The sequence below is a fragment of the Anabrus simplex genome, chromosome 12 (assembly GCF_040414725.1).
Source record: "Anabrus simplex isolate iqAnaSimp1 chromosome 12, ASM4041472v1, whole genome shotgun sequence".
Classification (NCBI taxonomy): Eukaryota; Metazoa; Arthropoda; class Insecta; order Orthoptera; family Tettigoniidae; genus Anabrus; species Anabrus simplex.
The window spans coordinates 76,173,798-76,197,500 of record NC_090276.1 but is presented as its reverse complement, the minus strand read 5'-3'; the positions used below and the strand labels follow the sequence as shown (position 1 = coordinate 76,197,500).

The window sequence follows — 23,703 nt, the reverse complement described above, 5'->3', positions numbered from 1 at the left end:
ACTTGAAACACTAGGCAGATTTTTGTTACAGCAAGTTTGAGAGAACGTGTGAGATCCTTACATCAAATGTTCCACCTTTACAATACTATAAATTTTAAGTGATAAGACTGCATTAAATATATTAATGAGACATGTTTTGTACTGCTTTCAAGACATCTTCAGTCACAAACCAAAACCATTAAAAATATAGTCAGAACACAATAAAACCATTACATAAAAAGTCAATGCATCTTGTTGCAATGCAAAGTGTTGGCGTCCTGTTAAATAAAATCCTGGTAATATGTTGAATGAGTCTTAAAACTGACATGAACATGAATATTACGTGAATCCCAACTTTCAACATCACTGTGTCCGTGGAATGCACAGATTTAATGTAACATTATTGGCTTTATAAAATGAACTGATTGTGCTGATAACACAACATTGTACAAATATTGCACACATTATTGATTGTAAACATAGACTGTGCAAGATTAATGCCACATTTAAATTAGCTTCATGCAGTGAATCAAAGAAAGACTTATGTTGAAGTTGATCATAGCTGACGTTGTTGACAACATGGGCTTAGAAAAAGAAAAAAGGAAATGAATGAAATCTATATATATATAAAATAAGAGTTTTGTCTGTACATTGCTCAAAAATGGAAAAGAATGGCATTTCTGTATCGGTCATGTCCACAGTAACAAGAAAATGCATTTTTTACTTTTCTGTAATTTCTGTCTGTCTGTCTGTCTGTCTGTACACGCATCACGTGAAAACGGCTGAGGAGAATTTAATGAAAATTGGAATGTAAAGTCGGGTGATGAACCGCTAAAATCTAGGCTATAAATTATTTTAATCACGCTGAGTGAAAAAGTAGTTTAGGGGAAGGCCTGAAATTTAATTCTCAAACATTTATGGTATTAGTTGTCGTGTCTTAATGAAAATCGGTAGACAAAGATGGAAAACAAGTCGCTACAATATAGGTTATACACGCCAAGAAAAATGGTAGTTTAGGGGAAGGCCTAAAATGTAATTGTGAAATATTTATTATATTAGTGGTCGTATCTTCACGAAAATTGGTATGCAAAGTCGGGGAATAAGTCGCTATAATCTAGGCTATCAATAATGTTATTCACACTGAATGAAATGGTAGTTTAGGGGATGGCCTAACATTATTTTTCAAATATTTATATTATTAGTGGTCATATCGATAAATACTACATAACTAAAGTTATATAGAATTAAATTTCCGATCATTTACGTCTTATGTATTTTTACTGTACAGGCTATGATAACACAGTTATTCATGAATTTGGATTTTTGTTGCTAAGTTTTTTTTACATACATACATTTTTATTCACAATCAGTATCTTACATATACATACAAAGGTAGTATAAGATACAATGTGAATCCCACATAAGGTAAACTTGTGTGTGGGCTTCAAAAATACAATAGCTAGATTATGTACATCATGGCATCTAGTGAATATCATTTACTCCATTAACATTTTTGGTGATATTTAATTAGAGTAATTTTATGAACTGTTTTTCTGTATTTGGTGTAATAGGCCTAAACAAGAAGCTGGAAAGGAGGGGCATGGGTTAAGGAGAAGGTTGGTTTCTTAGTAGAGAGGAATAGTGTGCTCGTTGATTTAAATATTATAATGGAAATTTATAAGTTGATCTACTTTGTAATAATTGTTAATGAGCCATGTGAATAGCCTTTTCTTCAATGTATTCTGATTGCCACTGATCACGTCCACAGGTAATGCATTGTATATCCGTGGTCCTAGACAACTTAGATTTCTTTGTCCAAGTAAAGTGTTCCGGCGTGGTATACTTACTCCAGTTCTGTCTTGCAGCCTAGTGCAAATTTTTGGCTTGTGTTCTTTGCAGAAGAGCTTTAAATTTTTATGCATGTATAGGGTCACTGACTGAACAAATAGCTGCCGTATGTTAAGTACCATGCTTTGCTGGAACAGTTCGTATGTTGGAAACATCACTGGCTTTTTGTACATGACTTTCAGTATGTAGTTCTGGCATGTATTTACCTGAGCCAAGTGTGAATCAAGTATTCCACCCCAACTGTTAATTCCATATTGCAGTTGTGACTGAACTAAGGCAAAGTATACGGACTTCAAGGCTTTTGTTGAAATAACATTTCTAATTCTGTAAAATATATAAATAAGTTTCTGAAGTTTAATGATCAAATTTGATGCATGAAAATTCCATTTCAGATAACTATTATAATTATCCCTAGGTATGAAACATGTATTGATTTCTGTAAAGTATAACAGTTGCAGCTTTCAGTATTTTTGCAAGTTGGTATGTGGAGTTTCAGTGTTAGATTGTCTGAGGGTTGCCTTGTTTTATTATGCGAGAAGCAGAGGAATTTTGTTTTATTTTCATTTAAAGTAAGTAGGTGGTTGTTTAGCCATTTCTGAACTATGACTAGGGTTTCTTGAGCTCTGTTGAAGGTGTCCTCCCAAGTTTCACCCGTGACTGTGACTACCGTGTCATCAGCATATGAGTTAATTTTTGCATTACAGTTTAGCTCACACAGATCATTGATATATAACAGAAAAAGAATTGGTCCTAATACTGTTCCTTGGGGTACTCCGATTTTTACTTGAGCACTTTTACTTAGAGTATCCTTGATTCTTACCTTTTGTATTCTGTTAGCAAGAAAGCTTTTAATTAGATTTTGAGGAATTCCACGAATGCCTACTTTTTCAAGTTTTCTAAGGAGTATATTGTGATCTACGGTATCAAATGCCTTTGTTAAATCCAAAAATATAGAAATAGTCCTTTTGGAGTTATCAATGGTTTTATACAAATAATCAGTTAAGGAGAATATTGCATCTTGAGCACTAATTTTTGGTCTAAAACCAAACTGATTTGGAGACAATATGTTATACTTATTCAGGTAATTAAGTAATCTGGTTTTAATGCATTTCTCTGTCTCTAGTATGTTTGTGAAGAAGTTAGTAAGCCATTTAGCAGCAGCTGGTCCAAGATGAAGAAGGAACTCTGGATATATACCATCAGCGCCTGCCGCTTTGCCAGGTTTTAGACTTTCTAAGGCCTGCTTAGTTTCTTGTAGTTGAAATGGGGCAGAGAATTCAGAGGATCGTTGAGCCGAATGTTTCTTTTCCTTCAGGAGGTGCTTTACGTGCCTTCTATGATGCTTTTCAACTGAGACCTTTGAGGTACAGATCATATGCTTGGCTGATATATAACAGGATTTTTGCGACAATAAACCAGCATATTCCAGTCGAGCAAGCTGGATTTAGACCTGGACGAGGATGTGAAGAACAGGTTTTAGCACTAGTTACCCATATTGAAAATGGATTTGAGAACAAAATGGTAAGCACGGCCGTCTTCTTAGATCTGACAGCTGCATATGACACCGTGTGGCAAGATAAGCTCCTTCTCAAATTTATCAGCATCATCCCTTGTCTGAAACTCTCCACATTACTCAGTAACATGCTGAGTAATAGGTACTTCCAGATTTTTTCCGAAGACTCCAGAAGTAAAGTACATAAGATAAATGGCGGACTCCCTCAGGGCTCTGTATTGGCCCCTCTTCTATTCAACCTGTACACACATGACCTTCCTGTAACTAAATCCAGAAAATTCATCTACGCAGATGACATCGCATTGGTTGCCCAACATCAACGCTTCGATGAGTCTGAGTCGACGCTTACATCAGACTTAAAGATTCTAGACAGTTACTTTTATCACAACAACCTTAGACCAAACCCCAAGAAAACTGTTGTGTCTACCTTCCATTTGCGGAATAGAAGTGCTGGGTACAAACCAACCATACCATTCAAAGGAGAGAATCTACAGTATTGTAGTAACCCAAAATACCTGGGAGTCACCCTGGACAGGTCCTTGACCTACAAGAATCACCTCTATAATGTGTCAGCCAAGATCAAGACCAGAAATAACATCCTCCAAAAGCTGGCAGGTACATCCTGGGGTGCTAATGCCCAAGTCCTGAGATCCACTGCTCTTGCACTCTCTTATTCCGTCGCTGAATATTGCTGCTCTACCTGGCTTAACAGTGCTCACACTGGATTAGTAGACACCCAGCTGAACCAAGCAATGCGTATCATTACAGGATGCATCCGACCAACTAACACACACTGGCTTCCCACCCTAAGCCACATACCACCTCCATCCCTAAGAAGATCACAGTCACTGCTTAACTTGTGGAAGAAAATTGAAAACAATCCTCACCTTCCTATTCATTCTGACATAGCAGCTTCCCCAGCTAAACGACTGAAATCCAGACACCCTTCTTGGCGTACTGCAATGAATTTACAGGACACCTCCTTTAATGTATCGGACGCCTGGAAAGAACAATGGCAACAGCAATCCGCATTACCACATCACCACATCATTGAGAACCCATGCAAGTGACCAGATGGTTTTTCTCTTCCCAGACGGCAGTGGAGGATGCTAAATCGAATTAGGATCGGCCAAGGTAGATGTGGAGCCACTCTCTTCAAATGGGGATGGAAGACATCACCGCAATGTGACTGCGGACAAGGGGAACAGACAGTGGAACACCTTGCATTTGAGTGTCCTTTGCGTAGTTACAGAGGCTCTATTGAGGACTTAAACTGTGTCTCAAACGAAGCTCTTCTCTGGCTATTAAATTTTGACATGGAACTTTAGTTACGAGCTTGAGATGGTAGTTGTATATATTGTAAATAATATTGTATTCATCATACGCTAAATAAATAATGCATTTCTCTAGTAATTTTGAAATGTGGGTTGTGAGAGAGATTGGGCGATAATTGTTTAATTCTCTCTTATCGCCTGATTTATGGATTGGGACTATGATAGCAATTTTGAATGGGTCTGGAAATTGTCCTTTCATTAGTGAAATATTAAAAATATATTGCAGAGGGTGTAGAATATGTGAACTAATTGTTTTAAGTGTTTTACTTGAGATATTGTCATAGCCATTGGCTGAGTCATCTTTTAGTGCAGCTATGTAATTCATTAATTCTGTTTCTGTTATGGGAAGAAAAAACATTGATTGTGGTTGAGGTATTGCATGAATATTATATGTACATGTGTCATTAGGTTCTTCGCTGCTATTCATTATTTTGTCAGCAAGTTCTAAACCTATACCACTGAAATAATCTACAAATTTGTCTGCAATGATAGTTGGTTGGGTTGTTTCTTGTGAGTCTGTAAGATTTATGCTGTCTATATCTGAATTTCTTTTCTCCTTTCTACATGTTATATCATTTATGTTTTTCCATAGGATTTTAGTATTGTTTGAGCTTGACATAATTTTATTAGAATAGTACTTCTGTTTTGCTACTTTAATGAGCCTGTTTATCCAGTTTCGGTATGTTTTATGTTTCTTAATAGTGTTTGTGATCTCGACATTATTAGAGGACCTCATCTTTTGCTTTACAATTGTCTGGTGTAATTTGTCCCTTATTCTAATGGAAGTTAGGATTCCAGTTGTGATCCATGGTGTTATCTTTCTGAATTTTGATCTTACATGTCTTGTGTTAGTAGAGTGTTCAGAGATATGTTGAGTTAATAGCTGCATAAAACTACTGGTCGCTTTGTTGACATCATGTTCATTCAGGACAGATTCCCAATTTTCCTTTTTTAAGGCTTTATTTAAAGCTTCATAATCTATTCTGGCATTGTTCATTATTTTTCCTTCCTTTTGTGGTATTTGATGTTTCTGGGTTTGTTTATGTATCAGAAAAATAGGACTGTGATCTGTGATACTAGTATGTAGAACATATGACTCAACATTGTTATTTCTATGCAATTTAACATATATATGTGATCTATACATGTTCTAGATTTTGGGGTTATCCTTGTTGCAGAGTTGATATATGAAATGAAACCATTAGCACTTAAGGTGTTTATGTATTCATTTTTAATTTTTTGAGCATACTGACCAGTTGGGTTTAAAATGTCTATGTTAATATCTCCTATTATTATATAATGTGTGGCTGCAGGTAGCTGCTGAAGTGTATTTCCTAGTTCTTCTATGAATATCTTTGGGCTTGTGGAGGGTGATCTGTATATAGCAAGTATCAAATAGCTTTCTTTATTATATTGTAAGTTGAGTAGGCTACCATTGGCTGCTTTTAGGGTTTTCACTGCAGATATTGCAACATTTTGTATGGTTACATGTGTGTATATTTTTAGACTGTCATGTGTAGAATTTTGTGTGGGTATAAAGTACTCATTATATATCCATATCAACGCCGAGCACCGAGAAAATGGGTACACAGAATTTAATGAAAATCGGTATATAGAGCCAGGGAATAAGAAACTACATTTTAAACTATAAACAATGTTATTCACCTTGGTTGAAATGGTAGATTAGGGGAGGGCACCTAAAATTTAATTTTTAAATACCTATGTTCTTGGTCCTGTGGAAACGTACTATATAACAAAAGTTATAGGGAATACAATTTCCGATCATTTATGTTTTATTCAGTTTTACCGTACCGACTATGATTAGAGTGGTATTTCAGGACCGGAAGACAATTAATAATGTGAAGGCCTACAATATCGAAAGCGCGTAACATCGATCAACAATAACATTACACTGACCGCTGTTTGTTGCAATGTTCTTTGTCTCTTATGCTGACATTCAACGCCAATAGATGGGATTACTGCTGGACACCGAGTATAACAGCCTAACTGAATATTGGCGGGAAATAGCCGAGGAGTTAGATAACTTTCTTCTTTAGCATGCCATTCCTTTGGTTCATACATTTTCTGATACTGCTGGTACGAAACACACTGGTTCATCATAATATTCCAGCTATTCGATACCTACTGTGACGCGCTGTTTTGATGAGAAGTGTGCGCCCTTGAGTCAGACGCTCAGTTAGTAGTAGTAGTAATAGTAGCAGTAGTAGGAGTAGTAGTATAAACTGGTCTAGAATTACAATTTAGACTATTCCAAATTATAGTACCACAATTCAATAAATAACTCAAAAATAAACCCCGAAAAGAGCCATTTTTAAGAAAAGCTTCTTCCTCTTCACTTTTATTAAATCTACATTCATTTTATTCCAAATTAGCAGCGGAGATGTGGTTTCTTCTCTGGCTTGGAAGAAAAATTGCCTCCACGTCAGATAGTTCTTTCCCCCGCCAGTGTAGTGAATTGAGATTTTCCGACTCATCGGGTACTCCCAGGAAACAGATAAGTAAACGGGCGTAGTTTTTGCCCTGAGACTATCAACTATTCGACTCCCCCCTACCCCCCAATGAAAAAAAGGATGAAGATTGTTCACGGATCATGGATGTCTGCGACTTGGTTATTCCAGCTCTATAGCTTTGGACTGTTAGTTCGGCAGCGTAGTACTGTTCGTTAAAAGTGAGAAAATGTGTGGTTTTTCATTTGATCGAGTATTTCATATGAAAGCATTGCTTTTAATCGCGCCATTCCCACTGAAGACATTGTAATGACCTATGTTCATTTCAGGCAGGCGGAGAGTGAGTGTCTGCCATTATAATGAAAACTCCCAACCTGATTGTGACTGACGGTAGGCAAGCTGGCCTACCATTACAATGAAAATTCCCTAACCCAGTCTTCATATGAGAACAGACGTTGGTGACTTCACCGTCGTGTTTCTAGGGCAACGTTAAGAGCTATGCAACTTAATACAATCTTGCTCACAACGTTTACACTACCTAACCTAGAATTCTGTATACAATTTAGAATTCCGTAGCGAAGCACGGGTACATCAGCTAGTGAATAAATAAAATGTGAAGCATTAAGTGTGTGCTCCTCACATTGAGTGTTGAAGCTAACTGAGGGCTATACTAGAAAGTCATTGAGAATTGACTTGGAGGGGAGGTGCGGGGTTGTAATGTTTTACTTTGGCCCTTTGTACATAGTAAAGAATTTATTCGTTATCTCTTCCTCCGAGATTTCATTCAGATTAAGGGCCGGGTTACATTTTTGATCAATATTTATAAAAATATATTCCAAAATATTCCGTAAATTTCTTTTGTTGGAGAATTCGAAGGTCCTGTTTTATATGTGTAAATGTATGATTACTATCTACCATATGAGCTTCCATAGCCATGAATCTGCTGTATTTCGACACATTAACATGTTGCAAGTGATAAAAATCATTGTTGTCCGTATTGAAGATACTGAATGTAGGATGCTAAATGGTTTATTTTGTCACATATTCAATACATATAAATTTTACATTTAAATTTATTAGCAATTCCGCTTGAGACATGTTTCGCCCTTCATTGAGGGCATCATCAGTCAAATTACCTCCTCAAGGCAAAAATCAGGTACCTGATTAGTATTTAACATGCACAAATTAATACACATTACAATGGGAAAATTAACTGCGAGAAACTCTTGTACAATGGTGATGGTTGAACAATAAAAGTTTAAAGAATAAGGAGTCGGCACCAATGCTTAAAATTACTGGGTAATTATAGCAGAGTTCGGCATTGGTGCTCTGAAAAATAATTGATGCACTCACAGGAAATTATAAAGTTTATAAAATTATTTACAGTATAACAGTCGGGGGGAAAGGGTATAGTGCTCAGCGTCAATGTTTTTAACAAAAATTACTGCCAATGGTTGGTAACTATACAGTAAATTTACATTAACCAATTGAACAGTTGAGAATTCACAGTTTATATACATATTTACAAGTGAGCAGCTTGGTGAGCAAGGATATAAAAAAGTATATTACCAAGTGCGTCCCGTTGCTTTAATCGTTGGAAGATGATTGTAGCATTGCCATATCAGAAATATGCAGACTGGTTTAATCTTAGTTAATAATCACAAGGGGCAGGGAAAATATTCCATAGCCAAATGAGGTTCTATAGGCATCAACCAGAAAGATGTCTGTTTGAAGCACCGGGTTCGGTACGGTGAACTGGTCGGCGTGGACGGAGACTCAATGGGTGTCATTGGGTAAACAGTGCATTTGAATGGCAACAATAATGGCAGTTATTTGTAGGTAAATGTATTACTGGGAATATGTTGCAGGTTGAATTCTTCGCTTTTTCTTAGTTGACTTCTTGTAGCTTGGAATGATGTGTGAAAACATCGGTGTGAGATGCCGGTGAGACTTAAATTGATATTATTTCGTGAATGAATGTATGAAGGACCTCGGGACGAAGTAACAGTTTTTTGTTGCTGGTCTAGTGAAATAGAATGGAGTTGCGTATGCTCTGAACTGCAGTGGAGAGATTAGAATGTATACGGTAACTATAGAGTCAGAGCGATGAAGCTGGGATGAGGCATCTCTTCATTTTGTCTGCGAAGAGGAGCCGTAGTGGCTCGCCATATTCATGCCGATGTGCGCTGGAATACTAGCGTGTTGTTGGAGGTTGTGTTGTATGAAGTGGAAGTTATCTGTAATCGAGATGTTAATAGTATTAGTTGGCGTGTAAGAAAAGATCATGGTAAGTAATGAAGAGTAAATATTGTGTTACTACCTGATGTGTCGTTGAGAGGCGATTTGTTGATGGATGTTGGTTGACTATGAAGGCGGTACAGTCGGTAATACGCACATGTGGTTGGCAATGGCGGCGGGAGGGGGTGGGGAGCTTTTGCAGGGAGGAGCATGGGCGGAGTTCATGCGCAGAGCTGAGCTGTCGGAATGGAGGAAGGTAGAGTGGAGGGGTGAGCTTGTTATGTGTTGGAATGCTGGTTGATGAAGTGTTGGTTTGTAAAAAGAGGGAGGGGGTGTACGGACTCGAAAAATTACATGGATAGTATTGATGTCTTTTTATTAATGCGGTTGAATGTTATTCGCTTGTGTTGGGTGTTGTAGTGTTTTTGTTGGTCTAGTGGCTTTTATTTTTCGTGTTGTATCTATGGGGTCATAGTGGAGGGGGAAGTGCTTGGGTGGGAGGAGGTATGGGCTTGCTGTCATTGCATGTGCGGGGATTGGTGGGGGGGAGGGGTGTAACTGTCGACGTGCTGGGTGAGTTAGTTAATGTGGTATTAAAGATTTTAGATAAGTTGTTGCCTTGAAAATTCATTTTTTGTAGTAAGGTGGGAATTTGTTCATGAAAGGGTTTTTTATATCTATTATCTCGTTGAGGTTTTTGTCTTTATTGAAGTGTTGGTCTAGAAATATGTATAGGTTCTCAAACTCAGTCATTAATTTACCTTTCTCAACTCTTTTTAGGATTTTTAGGTCTTGTTCTATTGTGGTGAAGTGGTGGCCAGTGTCCCTCATGTGGGTGCTCATTGTGGAAAATTTATTATGTTTTTGGGCATTGTAGTGTTCTAAATAAAGGGTTTGGAAGCTTCGGCCAGTTTGTCCGATGTACGAGACATTGCATTGTGAACATGTGAGTCTGTAAATACCTGAGCCCGCGTAGTGATATTTCTTTGGTTGACAGAGTTCTGGTTGTAAAATATGTTCTGGTTCGTGTTCTGCGTTTTGAAAGCAATGTTCACTTCGTGCTTTTTTAGGGGGTTGGCTATCTGGTGGATGACTGGATTAGTGTATGTGAAAGTTGCGTATTTGGGTTTATTGGGTTTTATTGGGGAAAGTCGTGTTGTTAATTTTAATTTTACTTTGTTTTTGGTCTTGTTGATCATGTTGGTGTTGAAGCCGTTGAACTTGGCAATTATGTAATCAAGTTCTTTTTTAGATTGGTAGGTGCAAGGGGAATTTTTAAAGCTCTATATATTAAACTGTAGTATGAGGCTTGTTTATGAGAGTTGGGGTGTAAAGAATTATTGTTTATTGTTAGCGGAGTGAAGGAGGGTTTTCTGTGTATCCGAAATTCAAAAGCATTGTCCATTCATGTGATGTTGATGTCTAAGAAATTGATAGAGCCGTTGTTCTCATCCTCCTTTGTTGTCCTGTGTTGTTGTCTAAAGTGTTTAGGAATGTGAGGATGTTGTCGCTGCTATTGCACTGTTTATCGATGATGACTAATGTGTCGTCGACATAGCGGAGCCAAAGATGAATACCATTGATGAAATAGGGTCTCCCATAGCTAAGCCCTTTTGGTGGTATATCTTGTCGTTGAACGTGAAGATATTATTATTTAATACAAGGTTAATACTTTAATAAACTCTTCAATTTCTATTTTGCTTAGTCCACTGTGTTTGGAGAGGTTGTTTCTTATGGTGCTGATGGTTTCGAGAACTGGGATGTTCGGATACATGTTAGTGATGTCAAAGGAACATAGAATGTGGTTTGGTAGCAGTGTAAATTTATTTAAGGTTTGACATAGGTCAATTGAGTTCTTAATGGGGTTTTTGTTGTTGAATTTGTAATGTTTTTTGAGAAAGTAGTGTAGAAATCTTGAAGTTTTGTATGTTGGACGCCCTCTACTGTTGATAATTGGTCGGATGGGGATGTCCTTTTTGTGGGTTTTGGGTAAGTACTTGACTGTGGGTAAAGTTGCATTCATGTTGACTAGTTGAAAGATTTCTTGGTCATTTAGGAGAAAGTTGAATTTTTGAGAAGGGTTTTCAAATTGCGTTGTACTTTTGTTGTAGGATCCTTGTTGATGATGGTGTAGGTTGTGCCGGAAAATAATTCTTCAGTTTTATTGACGTAGTCCTGTTTGTTCATGAGTACAGTTGTGTTACCTTTGTCGGCTTTTGTTACTATAACCTTATTGGTGTTTATTTTGGTCTTTAAAGCATGGATTTGTTTTGAAAGGGTAGTGTTTTTGCTGGTTTTTAACTCATTAACTAGGGAGGGCAGTTTCTTTTTTTATTTCGTGTCTGACGTCATTTTGTTTTTCTGTGGTGATCTGTTTACTAATGTTGGATTCTACTTATGAAATAGTGGTGGTTAGGTCATCTATAGTACTGGGATTAGGCCAATTGTGTTTTAAGCCTCTGTTTAGGAGGTTCATTTCATTGTCAGAGAAGGTGGTATCAGAGAAATTAATGGTGGCAGGGGTGTTGTTTGAAATAATGGATGTAGTGTTGCTGTTCTTATTGTGGTGTGATGTGCTTGGTTTAATTCCCTTCAGATGGGCTAGTTTGAGGTTTAATGTTTCTTTTCTAGTACACTACTCTGCTATAATTACCCAGTAATTTTAAGCATTGGTGCCGACTTCTTATTCTTTAATCTTATATGGCTAATTGCAGAAACGATGACTAGTTTTAAGCCTTAGACATCGTCTACTTAATCAACGTCTAAATCATTCACGATCTTCCATTGCATAAACAATGTTCAGTCGATGTTTAACTAGACATCCCTTAAACTTTCAATTCTGGTTTAAAAGTGGAGACAGAAGTATCTTTGATGTAACTCTCTGCTTGTCGCAACCAATGAAATTCGTCGGTGCGCGCGCCGAACGCCAGTCAGCTGTTTGTCGTCCTACACATTACTCAAATATGGCTGAGCATGACTTGCCCACAGATAAGAGTATCGCTTTCGGTGGAAATTAAATCTCATAATATTATCGACAATAAAGTGACAAGCCACCGTATGGAGAAGTGTAGCTTTCCTTATAGCGTTGTTACAGTGAGTGTAATCTACTCATAAATTACGGTAACTTCAACGAAGGGAAGATGAAGGAATAGTAATTTGTAACCGAAAATGTGCTGTACGGGCCGTATAGATGTAGCTTGCATTCTGGAGATCGTAGGTTCGAAACGCATCATCGGCAGCCGTGAAGATTGTTTTCAGTAGTTTCCCTATTGTTACACCAGGCAAATACTAGGGATGTTATTATGGCCACAGATTTTCTTCCCCAGTCCTCTTTAAACGATAATCACCACCACTTGTCTTTTCCTATCTGACAGTTGCCGAAAACTTATACGATTATATATATATAAGTCCCATACAATCTACTTTTTAGTTTTCACTACTATGTGTATTTACTTGGCCGTAAATATAAGTGAATCCCTCCCGGTTGATGTATGTGACAGCCCTCAGACGATCGGGACACATAATTTTGATATGTCTGTAGTCGAAGTGACCTATAATTCCATGGAAATTACCCCATGAATATAATGAAATATATCGGTTGCCAAGAATTGTATTCAAGTTGACAGTTGCCGGACTGTCACTTTGTCAGTCTCAAGAAACAAGTCCCTCGTAAAGTGAAGCCTTATTTTATGATTATCTCCCCGTGCATGTCAAACGAATTGCTGCGATTTAGTAGCGGGCGACCCACAGAAAGGCCGTCGCACTAACCTTTCTTCCCGGAATCGTCTCAACATGTTAATACAAATTACATATTTCATGGTACATAACTTCCGATTGTGCTTCACTCCTCTCATTTGAGGTTAAACTGTGCTCTCGGCAGTGTTTAAACATGACCAGTTGAACATCGGTTTTAGACAGTGTCTAAGTGATAAATAACGTCTCTGCAATGCGGCAGCCATACTTAGGCATTGTTTAGCCGTAGACATCGACTAAATACCGTTTTTGCAATCGGCCCTATTGTTCAACCATCACCATTGAACAAGAGTTTCTCGTACTTAATTTTCCCATTGTAATGTGTATTAATTTGTGCATGTTAAATACTAATCAGGTACCTAATTTTTGCCTTGAGAGGGTAATTTGACTGATGATGCCCTCAATGAAGAGCGAAACATGTCTCAAGCGGAATTAATATTAAATTTCTAAATGTAAAATTTATATGTATTGAATAGGTGACAAAATATACCATTTAGTATCCTGCATTAACATGTTCCGTATATCTTATATCTGATGGAATATGAAATTTATCACGTGTAATTTGAGAGAATGGTTGAACCGATTGACATTGTAAAGCATTCTGGATGAAGCCTCTTGGCCTGTACATTTTCAGTGTGTCTTTAAAAACATAAAAAAATATTTCTGTATATTTTTAAATTTTTAAAGAAAAATATAGCAATCTGATTGGCCAAAATGCTCGCCAGTACTTCAAACCCACCTCGACTGTCGGAGTGCTGCGGTGAGATGCCTGATGCGATGCGAGAGGGGAGGGGGAAGGGGGAAGCACGCATGCGAAATCAGATGTTATCCTGGTCAGCTGTTGCTGTCTGTGTTGTGTTGCAGAAAGTCACTTAGTCGAGAAGAAGCTGTTCAGTGCAATGTGACTGTCTCTTTGTAGCTATCTCTACATTTGCTAGCTTGAAGTGATTCTGGAAAAATTTAAAGGTCCTTTTCTCCATATTGTAATTTTAACACTAAGGCTGTAAACTTCTTTCACCCCGGTAGTTCCTTCGCATCATAATTTACTGTCATGGAAACCGGAAGGATTGTACGTTTACTACGAACGAACTGCTAATGTGCCAATTTTCAATTATGTTTTGGCTGACACAGTGCTCGTGACAAACCATGAGCAACTTTCAGTTATATTAATAAAATCCTTGATGTGCCCCAACAGAAGAACACAAATTCAGGAATGCATTTTTGATTGACGGTCCTGTGCACACTGGTAAAACATAGATATACTGATGATTAATACAAAAGTGGTTAAATTTATTGCTTTGTGTTATATTAGTATCGTGGACAGGAATAGCCACCATTTTGCTTCCCAATGGTAGCTCAGTGCACTGTACCTTCAGAATAGGCAGAGAGCTATAATCTCTTGAGATGATTTAACTCCATCATATAAAACACTTCCATTTTCTCCTAAGTGGCACCAATTCGCTTTCCATTTTGTATTACTATCAATAAAACTCAAAGGGAACGTGCAGCTTTCAGTTTACTTCACCCATGGCATATGCAAACATGTGACGTCCTTAAATTTGCAATACTGCCAAAAATTATTTGTACAAAGAATGTCGTATATAAGGAAATCCTTTACTAAATATTTTTCATCACGGTGCTCGCCTGCCTTTATATTTGTCCTCTTCTTTTTTCTCTCGATATTGATTTTTTTTAAATATTAATTCATTCATTTATTTCAATTAATTCCAACGAGCCTGCAGGCTCATACATAGGAATTGTACAGGACATTACATACTGGCGGGCACTTACATATCAAAATATAGTTTGTGTATATAAGATAATTAGTAAATGGTTGAACATATAAACACATACAATATATAAAATACGTACATCATCAATATGAGGATTACAGAGAATTATTTCTGACTGTATTTACATTTACGTAACATGAAAGTTGCAAAAGTACAAGAATGGATTATGGAATATTTTCATTTACATAAGAGTTGCTGAAGTACAAGAATAGATTTCAGATTATTTACAATTACATAACACAAAAGTTGCAGACGTACAGGAATTGATTACAGAGTATTTATAGTATATATACATAACACAGAGTTGCAGAGGTACAAGAACAGATTACAGAGTATTTACATTTACATAACATAAAAGTTGTAGAGGTACAAGAATAGTTCCGGACAGTTTGCAAGATTGTTTGGGAGAATGCCTTAAATGACATCTGATATTTTGATTTAAACAGCACTGTACCTTTCCCAAAAATAATGCTTGACTCTTTGTTTGAATTTTGCCAAAGTTGGTGCTGTTTTTATCTCCACAGGGATGTTATTAAATAACTGGATCGCAGAGAACTTCAAGCTGTTTATACCATATTTATAAGAGCAAACATTGTATAAGGCAAAGTCATTTGCATGCCTAGTACTATATGGATGGTTGTCAGAATTCAGAGTATATGTAGTGTTGTGTTGTATAAATTTATGTTTTATTTTATACATGATACAGCTGTATTGAATTCTGCACTCATGCTTAGGGGTGGTATTTTAGCACTTAGGTATAGATATTTTATTGGTGTTAAGTAGGGAAGATTAAGTATATTTCTAACAGCTCTATTTTGTACTACCATTAGCTCATTCAAGTCGGACTTCTTACAGCGCATCCAGATTATATTCAAATATTGTAGGTGACTATGAATTAAAGAGTAGTAGATGTGTTTTAGAAGATGTTGTGGGACAAGATAACTAAGTTTCTTTAAAATTCCTGCAACAGGTGTGATCTTTTTAGTAATGTATTCAACATGGTCTGTCCAGTTCAAGTTCCTATCAATCACCAACCCAAGATATTTGACAGTTCTAACTAGTTTTATTTCAGTATTCTGCATATATATTTTACTGTGTGGGATTTCATTCTGACCTTGTTTTGTCATTATCATATAATTAGTCTTTTGCACATTAATAGTTAATTTATTTGCTTGAAACCAAAAGCACAGTTTATTGAGGTCTTCCTGCATATCCTTAACAATGGAGTCTATATTACTACCAGTATAGAACAAGTTGGTGTCGTCGGCATACAGTGTGATACGTCCTTTCAAGCGGCAAGTTGCAATATCATTGATGTAGACTAGGAAGAGAATCGGCCCTAATACTGACCCCTGTGGAACGCCATGGGTTACCCTAATTGCTGAGCTCCTACAGTTATTCAGCACTACATACTGTTTTCTATCGGACAGATAATTATCAAACCACTTCAATGCAACACCACGAACTCCTGCTCTCTCTAATTTAGCTAACAGTCTTTCATGGTCTACTGTATCAAAGGCCTTCTTTAGATCTATAAACAACCCACCAGCAAAACTATTAAAATCTATTGACTCTTGCAGCATATTTATGAGATCTACGGTTGCTATTTCAGTGTTAGAGTTCTCACGAAAGCCATATTGTGCATTGTAAAAGAAATTATTTTTCTTTAAAAAGTGAGAAGTCTCTTTTTAACAATAGTTTCTAATATTTTGGAGATTATGGAAAGAATACAGATAGGCCTGTAGTTACTAGGATTCCTCCCGTCCCCACCCTTGAAGACAGGAACTACTTTAGCTACTTTTAGCTCACTAGATAATGTACCAGATGCCAAGGATTCGTTAATGATATCTGTTAGCATCCCACTTAAAGAATCCTGGAATTCTTTTAGAAAGTTGGCAGTTATACCATCCTGCCCACAGCTACTCTTGCTTTTTAGATTTGATATTATAGATCTTACTTCTGTTTCATCAGTTGGATATAGGTAAAATGAGTTCAAGTAACTAGGAACTGCAAGTGTTTCAGTGCTCTGGGGAGGGATTGCTGTAGCCAGGGTTTTAGCAATATTTGTAAAATATAAATTTAATGATTCACATATTTCCTGACTGTCTGTAATTATTTTGTTATCTATTTCTAGAGATGTACAATTATCGCCTTTTGTTGTTTTTCTGTTATGTATGATTTCATTGATTATTTTCCACGTTTCCTTTGGGTTCTTGTTATGAATTCTAAATTTTTCAGAGTAATAGTTGTTTTTAAGCTCCTTTTTAGATTTGTCACATTATTTCTACACCTGCGATATTCTTGATTGAGATTGATGTTATTCTTTAGGGTGGGATTTTTAAGTTTTGCATGTAAAATGTCACGTCGCTTAATAAGGCTGAGAAGTTCAGAAGATATCCATGGCAAGCTACCAGTTCTTTGTGTTTGATGACTTTGTGCTTTCTGTTTTTGTGTACCAAGCAGTAGCTGGTCAATAAAGGAATTATACATTATGTCAATTCTACTAGTAGTGTTGTTTATGACTTTTGTGTTATGTTCAGTGATATTACTACTTTCAGGTCTATCATTATTTTGGTCTACATTAGTTGCTTTCAGCCTTTTCAGTTCAAGCGATTGTGATGGAGATTTAGAATTTGGCAAAAGAATATCAAATATTAATATATTATGGTCACTTATATAGCTACCAACATTTGATAAATAATAATATATTCCAGAATTATTTATAGACACATGATCTATTAAAGTGCTTGTGGTATCACATATTCGTGTTGGATATACATTATTGCATTGCTTGAAATCATAGCAAGAAAGCAGGTTCATGTATTTTCTTTTTAGTTGGTCACTAGTTAAGATATCAATATTCGTGTCACCCAAAAATAGGCATAAATTGTTTGTTGTTTTACTTAGAAAATTTTCGAGGGATGCTAGAAATGGTATGGCATTATTCCTATTTGGGTTATATCCTGCAATTAAATCAATACTTTTATATTTACTACTACTAAATTTATCCCTATAAATTTCAACCCATATCAAGCTATGATCAAGTTCACAATTCATTTTCACATTTGCTTTCCAACAGTGCGAAATGTAAATACTTAAGCCACCTCCAGCTTTGCCGTCTCTGTGTGAAAAGATGCTTCTATAATTTGGTATATTATAGTATTTCGCCTCCTCACTTTTTACCCAAGTTTCTGTCACAACCAATATATCTACCTGGCCTAAAATGTGCAACAGAATTTCTATTTCCTCAAGTTTGTTTCGGATACTCCTGCTGTTTAGGTACAAGCACCTAACCGCACTGTAAGATTTTGACGGGCCAGTAGAGCAGTTTCCGTCCAGGTGAGAAGCAACTGTATATGAACTGATGTTCTGTAAAACAAAATTATTTATGGAATCGTATTGTATTTCATAACAGCCTAATGGAAAAATGGAATATTTGTTGTAACACTTAGGTACTGCCATTAACGAGTGTTGGTATGATATCTTGGCTGTGCCGTTACACTTGTGTCTTCGCTCTGCAACTTTTTAATATCATCAATGCTCCTAATTCGCACTGATCGATGGTTTTCAGTCCTTCTTACGTAGATTTTGCAGTCCCTTGTCCAAATATATTTATATCCATGTTGCCGTAGATCCCTGGCCATCTTGTGGAGATATTTATTCCCCGATGTCAGATGTTCGTTGATGTATACAGCTCGGTTAGCTGCTTGGATACCTAAATCTTTTGAGCTTAGTGTTGATTTATTCTTCCTTGCTGCGAGCAGCTGATCCTTTTTTAACCGGCTGCAAAATTTTACAAGGAGAGGAGGAGGGAGTTCCTGCTTCTTTTGGGGTAGACGATGACACGCATCAATATCACTGTCGGTCACTTCGACACCGAGCGCATTGCCAAGTGCTTTCACAACTGCGACTGGATTCTCGTCACCAAGCTGAGGCAGTCCATGAATTTCTACGTTGTTCCTCCGGACGTACTGTTGGAGGTCTTGATTTTCCTCTCTAAGCTTAGAGACTTCTTCGTCTGCTATTGTCTATTCCCTTTCGAGGACAGCAACCTTAGACTTCAATGCCGCTGCTTCTGCCATAGCGTTTTTAAAGTCATCAGTTATTTTGTGCAGCTGACGCTTAATATCGTCAAAACTCTCAGCACATAAGGTCACCGACTTTCTAATTTCCGCTTGTTCAGCTTCGATTCCTTCTAGTTTACACAACCTTTTGTGGATGTCCCTAACTACAGATTCCATATCCCCAAGCTTATGGTCACTCGGCCCTACAGCCAGATCACCATTCACACTATCACACTTGCCGCAGTACCACTTCTTTGATTTGTCCTCAATTAGTGTCTTGAATTCCCGTTTATTTAATTTAACACACGCTCTGTGATGTTTTCTATGACACTTACCGTCACAGATGATGTAGTCGTCCTCGGCAGTAATTGATTTTATGCACGAACCACACACAGCTAGTTGCTTATTGCCCACTCAAGCCCACCAAAAATTGGCCGTCACAGAATATGACTTTCTTGTTTGAACGTACTGCACAGGTTTACCAACATCCTCACATTTCTTTGGTGACCGATTTTAATTTTGAAAACATTTCTTCGCAGACAAAGTAGGGGTTGCCACACTACGAAAAAGTAGAATTAAGCAATTTCCTCAATTGTGCCGAAAGTTGAACGGCTAAAGAGCCCAGAAAGATTTTAAATCGTGCGTCTTGGACAGCCTATGAAACTAAAGAGACAAATTTTGAAAATCACTTCTGGCCTAAGTGCAATTCCGAAAAAACAGCCTAAAATTGCTTGTTTCTCTACTCATTTTCTTTTTTATTTAAATCCTAGCCAAATTAACTTATTTACATAATTCTTTCTGTAATGTGTTCCTTGGTTCAATACCCTCAGGCTTTTTTTTATTTTTTGAAAAGTGTCCACACCGAATGTAGTGAAACTCTGTTCTGACTCACATCAGCGCTCGTAGTGGTAGAAAAATGCAAACTGCTAATTTAATCGACCGGATAATGACGATTAAGAAAAGAATTGTAAATTTTAGGAATAAATAAAGAATATATTCTCATACTTTATTATATTTTATTTACCTCAGATTCATAGCTCAATCCCTAGGATGTTTTCAACATTGAGAACTAGAACTTTGGATTTTTGTGTGGTTGAGTGTACTTACTCTGGCTCCATACCTCGGGCTTGTCCTTCCAACAGCAATTCCTTCATTTTATAACTGAAAATATGTTTTTAGATTCTTTTGTTTTTAAAAATGGTTTTTTGTTTAATTTCAATAGGACCGTACTCACCATGCACCTCGCCGTACGCATTCTTTCGACTCGTACGACAACCTGGACCGGCTGGAACAACTACGTCGACGACGGAACGAGTTCTTGGCCAACCGAACGAAGTTCGATCCACAACCGCTCGTGACCGCCGGTGCCCCTCCCGTTCCGTTACGATCATCGTCGCGACCTGTCTCCCCGACCAGCAGCCTTATACAAGGATTTACCGACAAGCTGAAGGAGATTTCCTCTGCTACAGACTCTTCAGCTCTGCCCAAGAGAGGTACATTTCAGGTTCTCAGTCTAGAAAGTCCTAGGAAAGTCACCTACAAGACAACTTGTCACGTATTCCCAACTTTCAAAGCCCCAACTGCTGATGTAGAAAATCCTAAAGACTTGACTAATGAAAGTACTGAAGAAGGCACCCCCTTGAAAAGAGGATATTCTGCACAAAGGCAGAGAAGCTTTAATTCTATTGACGATTTACTATCACGTTTGGCATCGAGACGAAACTCCTTCACTGCAGGAAACCACTCCAGCAATTCAGTGATAAAACAGACGCGCATTCAGTCGGAAATGGCGAAACCCTTCCGCGTGCCGACTTATGAGAAACGGACAGATAACATTTCAAGAGCTCCTGAGAACAAGCCACAGAGAGTGCCCGTCGAGGAAGCCCCTTGTGTGAAGCAACATGTAAGGCACGATGGCTACTACAGCTACGCTACTCCCTTCCAAGACACAGTTCTTGTTACCGACCTCAGCCCAGAAAGACAGCAGTTTGAAAAATTCAGTCTAGAAAACTCAGAATCTATTCGAGAAAGTCCCATCCCATTTCCTCGAGCAAGGAACCAGGTAACTCCAGTAATTACATCCTCCGTACCTCAGTCTTATCCTTCCTACAAGAGGCAGCAGTCGAACAAGGGGTGGAGGCCAGTGGATGCTCCTTTTGTTCGGACGTCGCCAGCGTACAGTTCTCTACCGACACGCGAAAGGCAGGCGGATCGCTCCAGATACCTGGAATCGACGTTGCATCAAGCAGATTTGTCACCGCTGTCTCCTTCAGACAGATCAAACCTCTCACCTATCGAGACAACAGCTCGTATCGCTAGACGAGTAAGTGCTGGATCAGCAACAGAACTGAAAATGAGATCAAAAACTTCCCATATACCAGTAAAAGATTTGATTCAGAAATTTTCAAAGGAATGAACAGTAATTATAAAATCTCCCTATATCAGCGAGCATTGACATGTAAACGGATGCTATAAACAGAGTACAGTCAAATGTTGCTGTAAGCAGATATTTAAGACATTTTTGTTTTGTTGGTTAATTAATGATTTTACCTACAGAGAGCAAAAAATGTCACGTTCCCCTCCCATGGTACTACAGCCCTGATGAAGCAAATACTGCTCAGCTCGAAGACTAATCCTCTGGGCCGTTTTTCTTGACTTTCTATCCAGGCCGTAATATCGCCATCAAATACCTGCTCAGTTGTTGAGTGAACCTTGAATAAGCCCTGATATCCAGGTAAAAATACCTCACCTCAACAGAATCGAACCGATGGCTTCTGATTAAGAAGCAGGCTTGCTATCCTTAGACTGCGGGAAAATGGCACAGTCCTACCTAATTCACGAACAGCGTATTACGTATAGGGAATACTCGTGGAAAAGCAGAATCCATTTCTAAATGAGATATTAAAACAAGAGCAATGAATTATAATTTTAAAAACATATTTATAGCCGTACAATTAGACAGTAAGAGCACAATCTCGTTCTGTTAGTGGACCATGCACTTAACATACCTTTCACAGAAGGTGTATCTTTCACTCTGAGAAAAAAATGTGGATTAAGAAAAAGTGAACATCCTACAGTGATTCTTCTAGATAATTTCTTAAATCACTTCCACCTTCTGTACAAGGAATTCTAGTCGACAAAAGACATTTTAGGAGGAAAGTTGAGAAAAAAGGTGCCGTCTACAATGTGATGAGTAGGGCTCGGAAGTTGAAGACCTATAATTGCTTGAAAAGACCTAAAAACTGGCAAAAAAGGAAGCAAAAATGCCATCCCAATTCTTTCATAATTTTTGTTTTTATTACATATTTAATGAAGGAATACGCTGTTTTAAAATACAAAATTCTGGTGGTATGCAAAATACAGTACAAAAATATATGAGTTAAATACTTCAGATGTTATATATTTTTATATTAACACAATTTAAAGAAAGGAATTCTGTGTTTGTTACAAAAAAGTACTTGAAGAATTTACAATAAAATGTTTTTCCTACCTAGAATGTATTCAGCAATCCTGCATGGACATCCTGGAGAAGGAAACTGAAATCAGTATGACTGGAATCATATTAGTATTACAGAAATTAGAATTTGGTAACCTTACTTCAGAGCCATCCCCGTGTAAAGGATCGTCAGACAGCACTCCGCGAAACATCGAGAAACTTCTCTCCACGGGGTCATACTTGAAGCAAGTGAGATCTTCCTCTTCAAAAACACTCACATCAAAATTGTCTCCTTTCAATATTTCACATATCTTACTCATAATTTAATATCCCTGGTTTTATCAAGAACTACTCATTTTCTCTTTTTTCAGATGTGTGTATTTATTAGAGTAAAGAGGTGATGGATGAACTAATGAAGTCGAAAATAAGTGACGTTGCCGTTAAAGACCTAAAAAAGGCCAGTACGCCAAAAATTTCTGGAAAAGGCAACAAAGGACAAATATACCCACAATTTTCTGTTCTAAATGACCCATATATTTTGTTGGGCCTCGCCTTTGGATATTTGAAAAAAAAAAAGCATTTTTCCTCAGCCTCCGAGCCCTAGTGATGAGAAAACCACTCAGTGAAAAAAGACCAACTTACTGGGGTAGAGAAAGGACACAAAATTGATTTTCATAAACGGGAGATTCTTTATCCTTGTTGTAGTGAGCTTCTTGTAATACTGTCATTCGTTCAATTTAAATAATTTAATGGACAGTCTTATGCAGGAAAGGGAGGGAAATGCAATGATTATTGTTCAAGTGAAATGTTTATTAAAGTGGTTTTTGTTAAAACAATATTTAATAACAGCTTTATTCACAATTCCAAGGGAGTTCTCCTTCTAAGTGTGCACGCATTCTTAGATTATAGTACATTCAGTATTCAGTGTACAACCTTCTGTAAATAAATGAAGTGCTTCCATACTACTTCTCTAGCACTGTGTTCTCTGTCTGCTATACACCCAGCCTACCAGTTTTCCTTTCTTCATTAGAACGCGGGATCATCTCATGAGGTATCGTAGCCTTTAACTGTTTTCAGTGAGCTCTTGAGAAAAGCTGCCCATTTTCAGTAAAATTCTGTTTTGATTTACTGTTTTTGTCTACCACTACACTGAACTATTCATGTATATAGTAAAATTGTAATTGTTGCATTGATAATACTCGTATATATATTGTTGCGAGGCAATGAAAACCTCGTAATTCTACTCGCGAGAAAACCACATTTCTCCATCTGTCTTG

General features: G+C 37.4%; 1 protein-coding gene across 1 annotated transcript in view; it reads left to right on the top strand.

Moving 5' to 3' along the window:
* The window catches only part of LOC136884483 (uncharacterized), a 41,402-nt gene extending 18,009 nt beyond the window's left edge, over positions 1 to 23,393 (top strand). The window contains exon 3 of the mRNA XM_067156683.2: positions 20,213 to 23,393. Coding sequence (XP_067012784.2) covers positions 20,213 to 21,406 — 1,194 coding nt within the window. The 3' untranslated portion in view covers positions 21,407 to 23,393. The remainder of the gene's footprint in view (positions 1 to 20,212) is intronic.
* Positions 23,394 to 23,703: the final 310 nt, after the last annotated feature.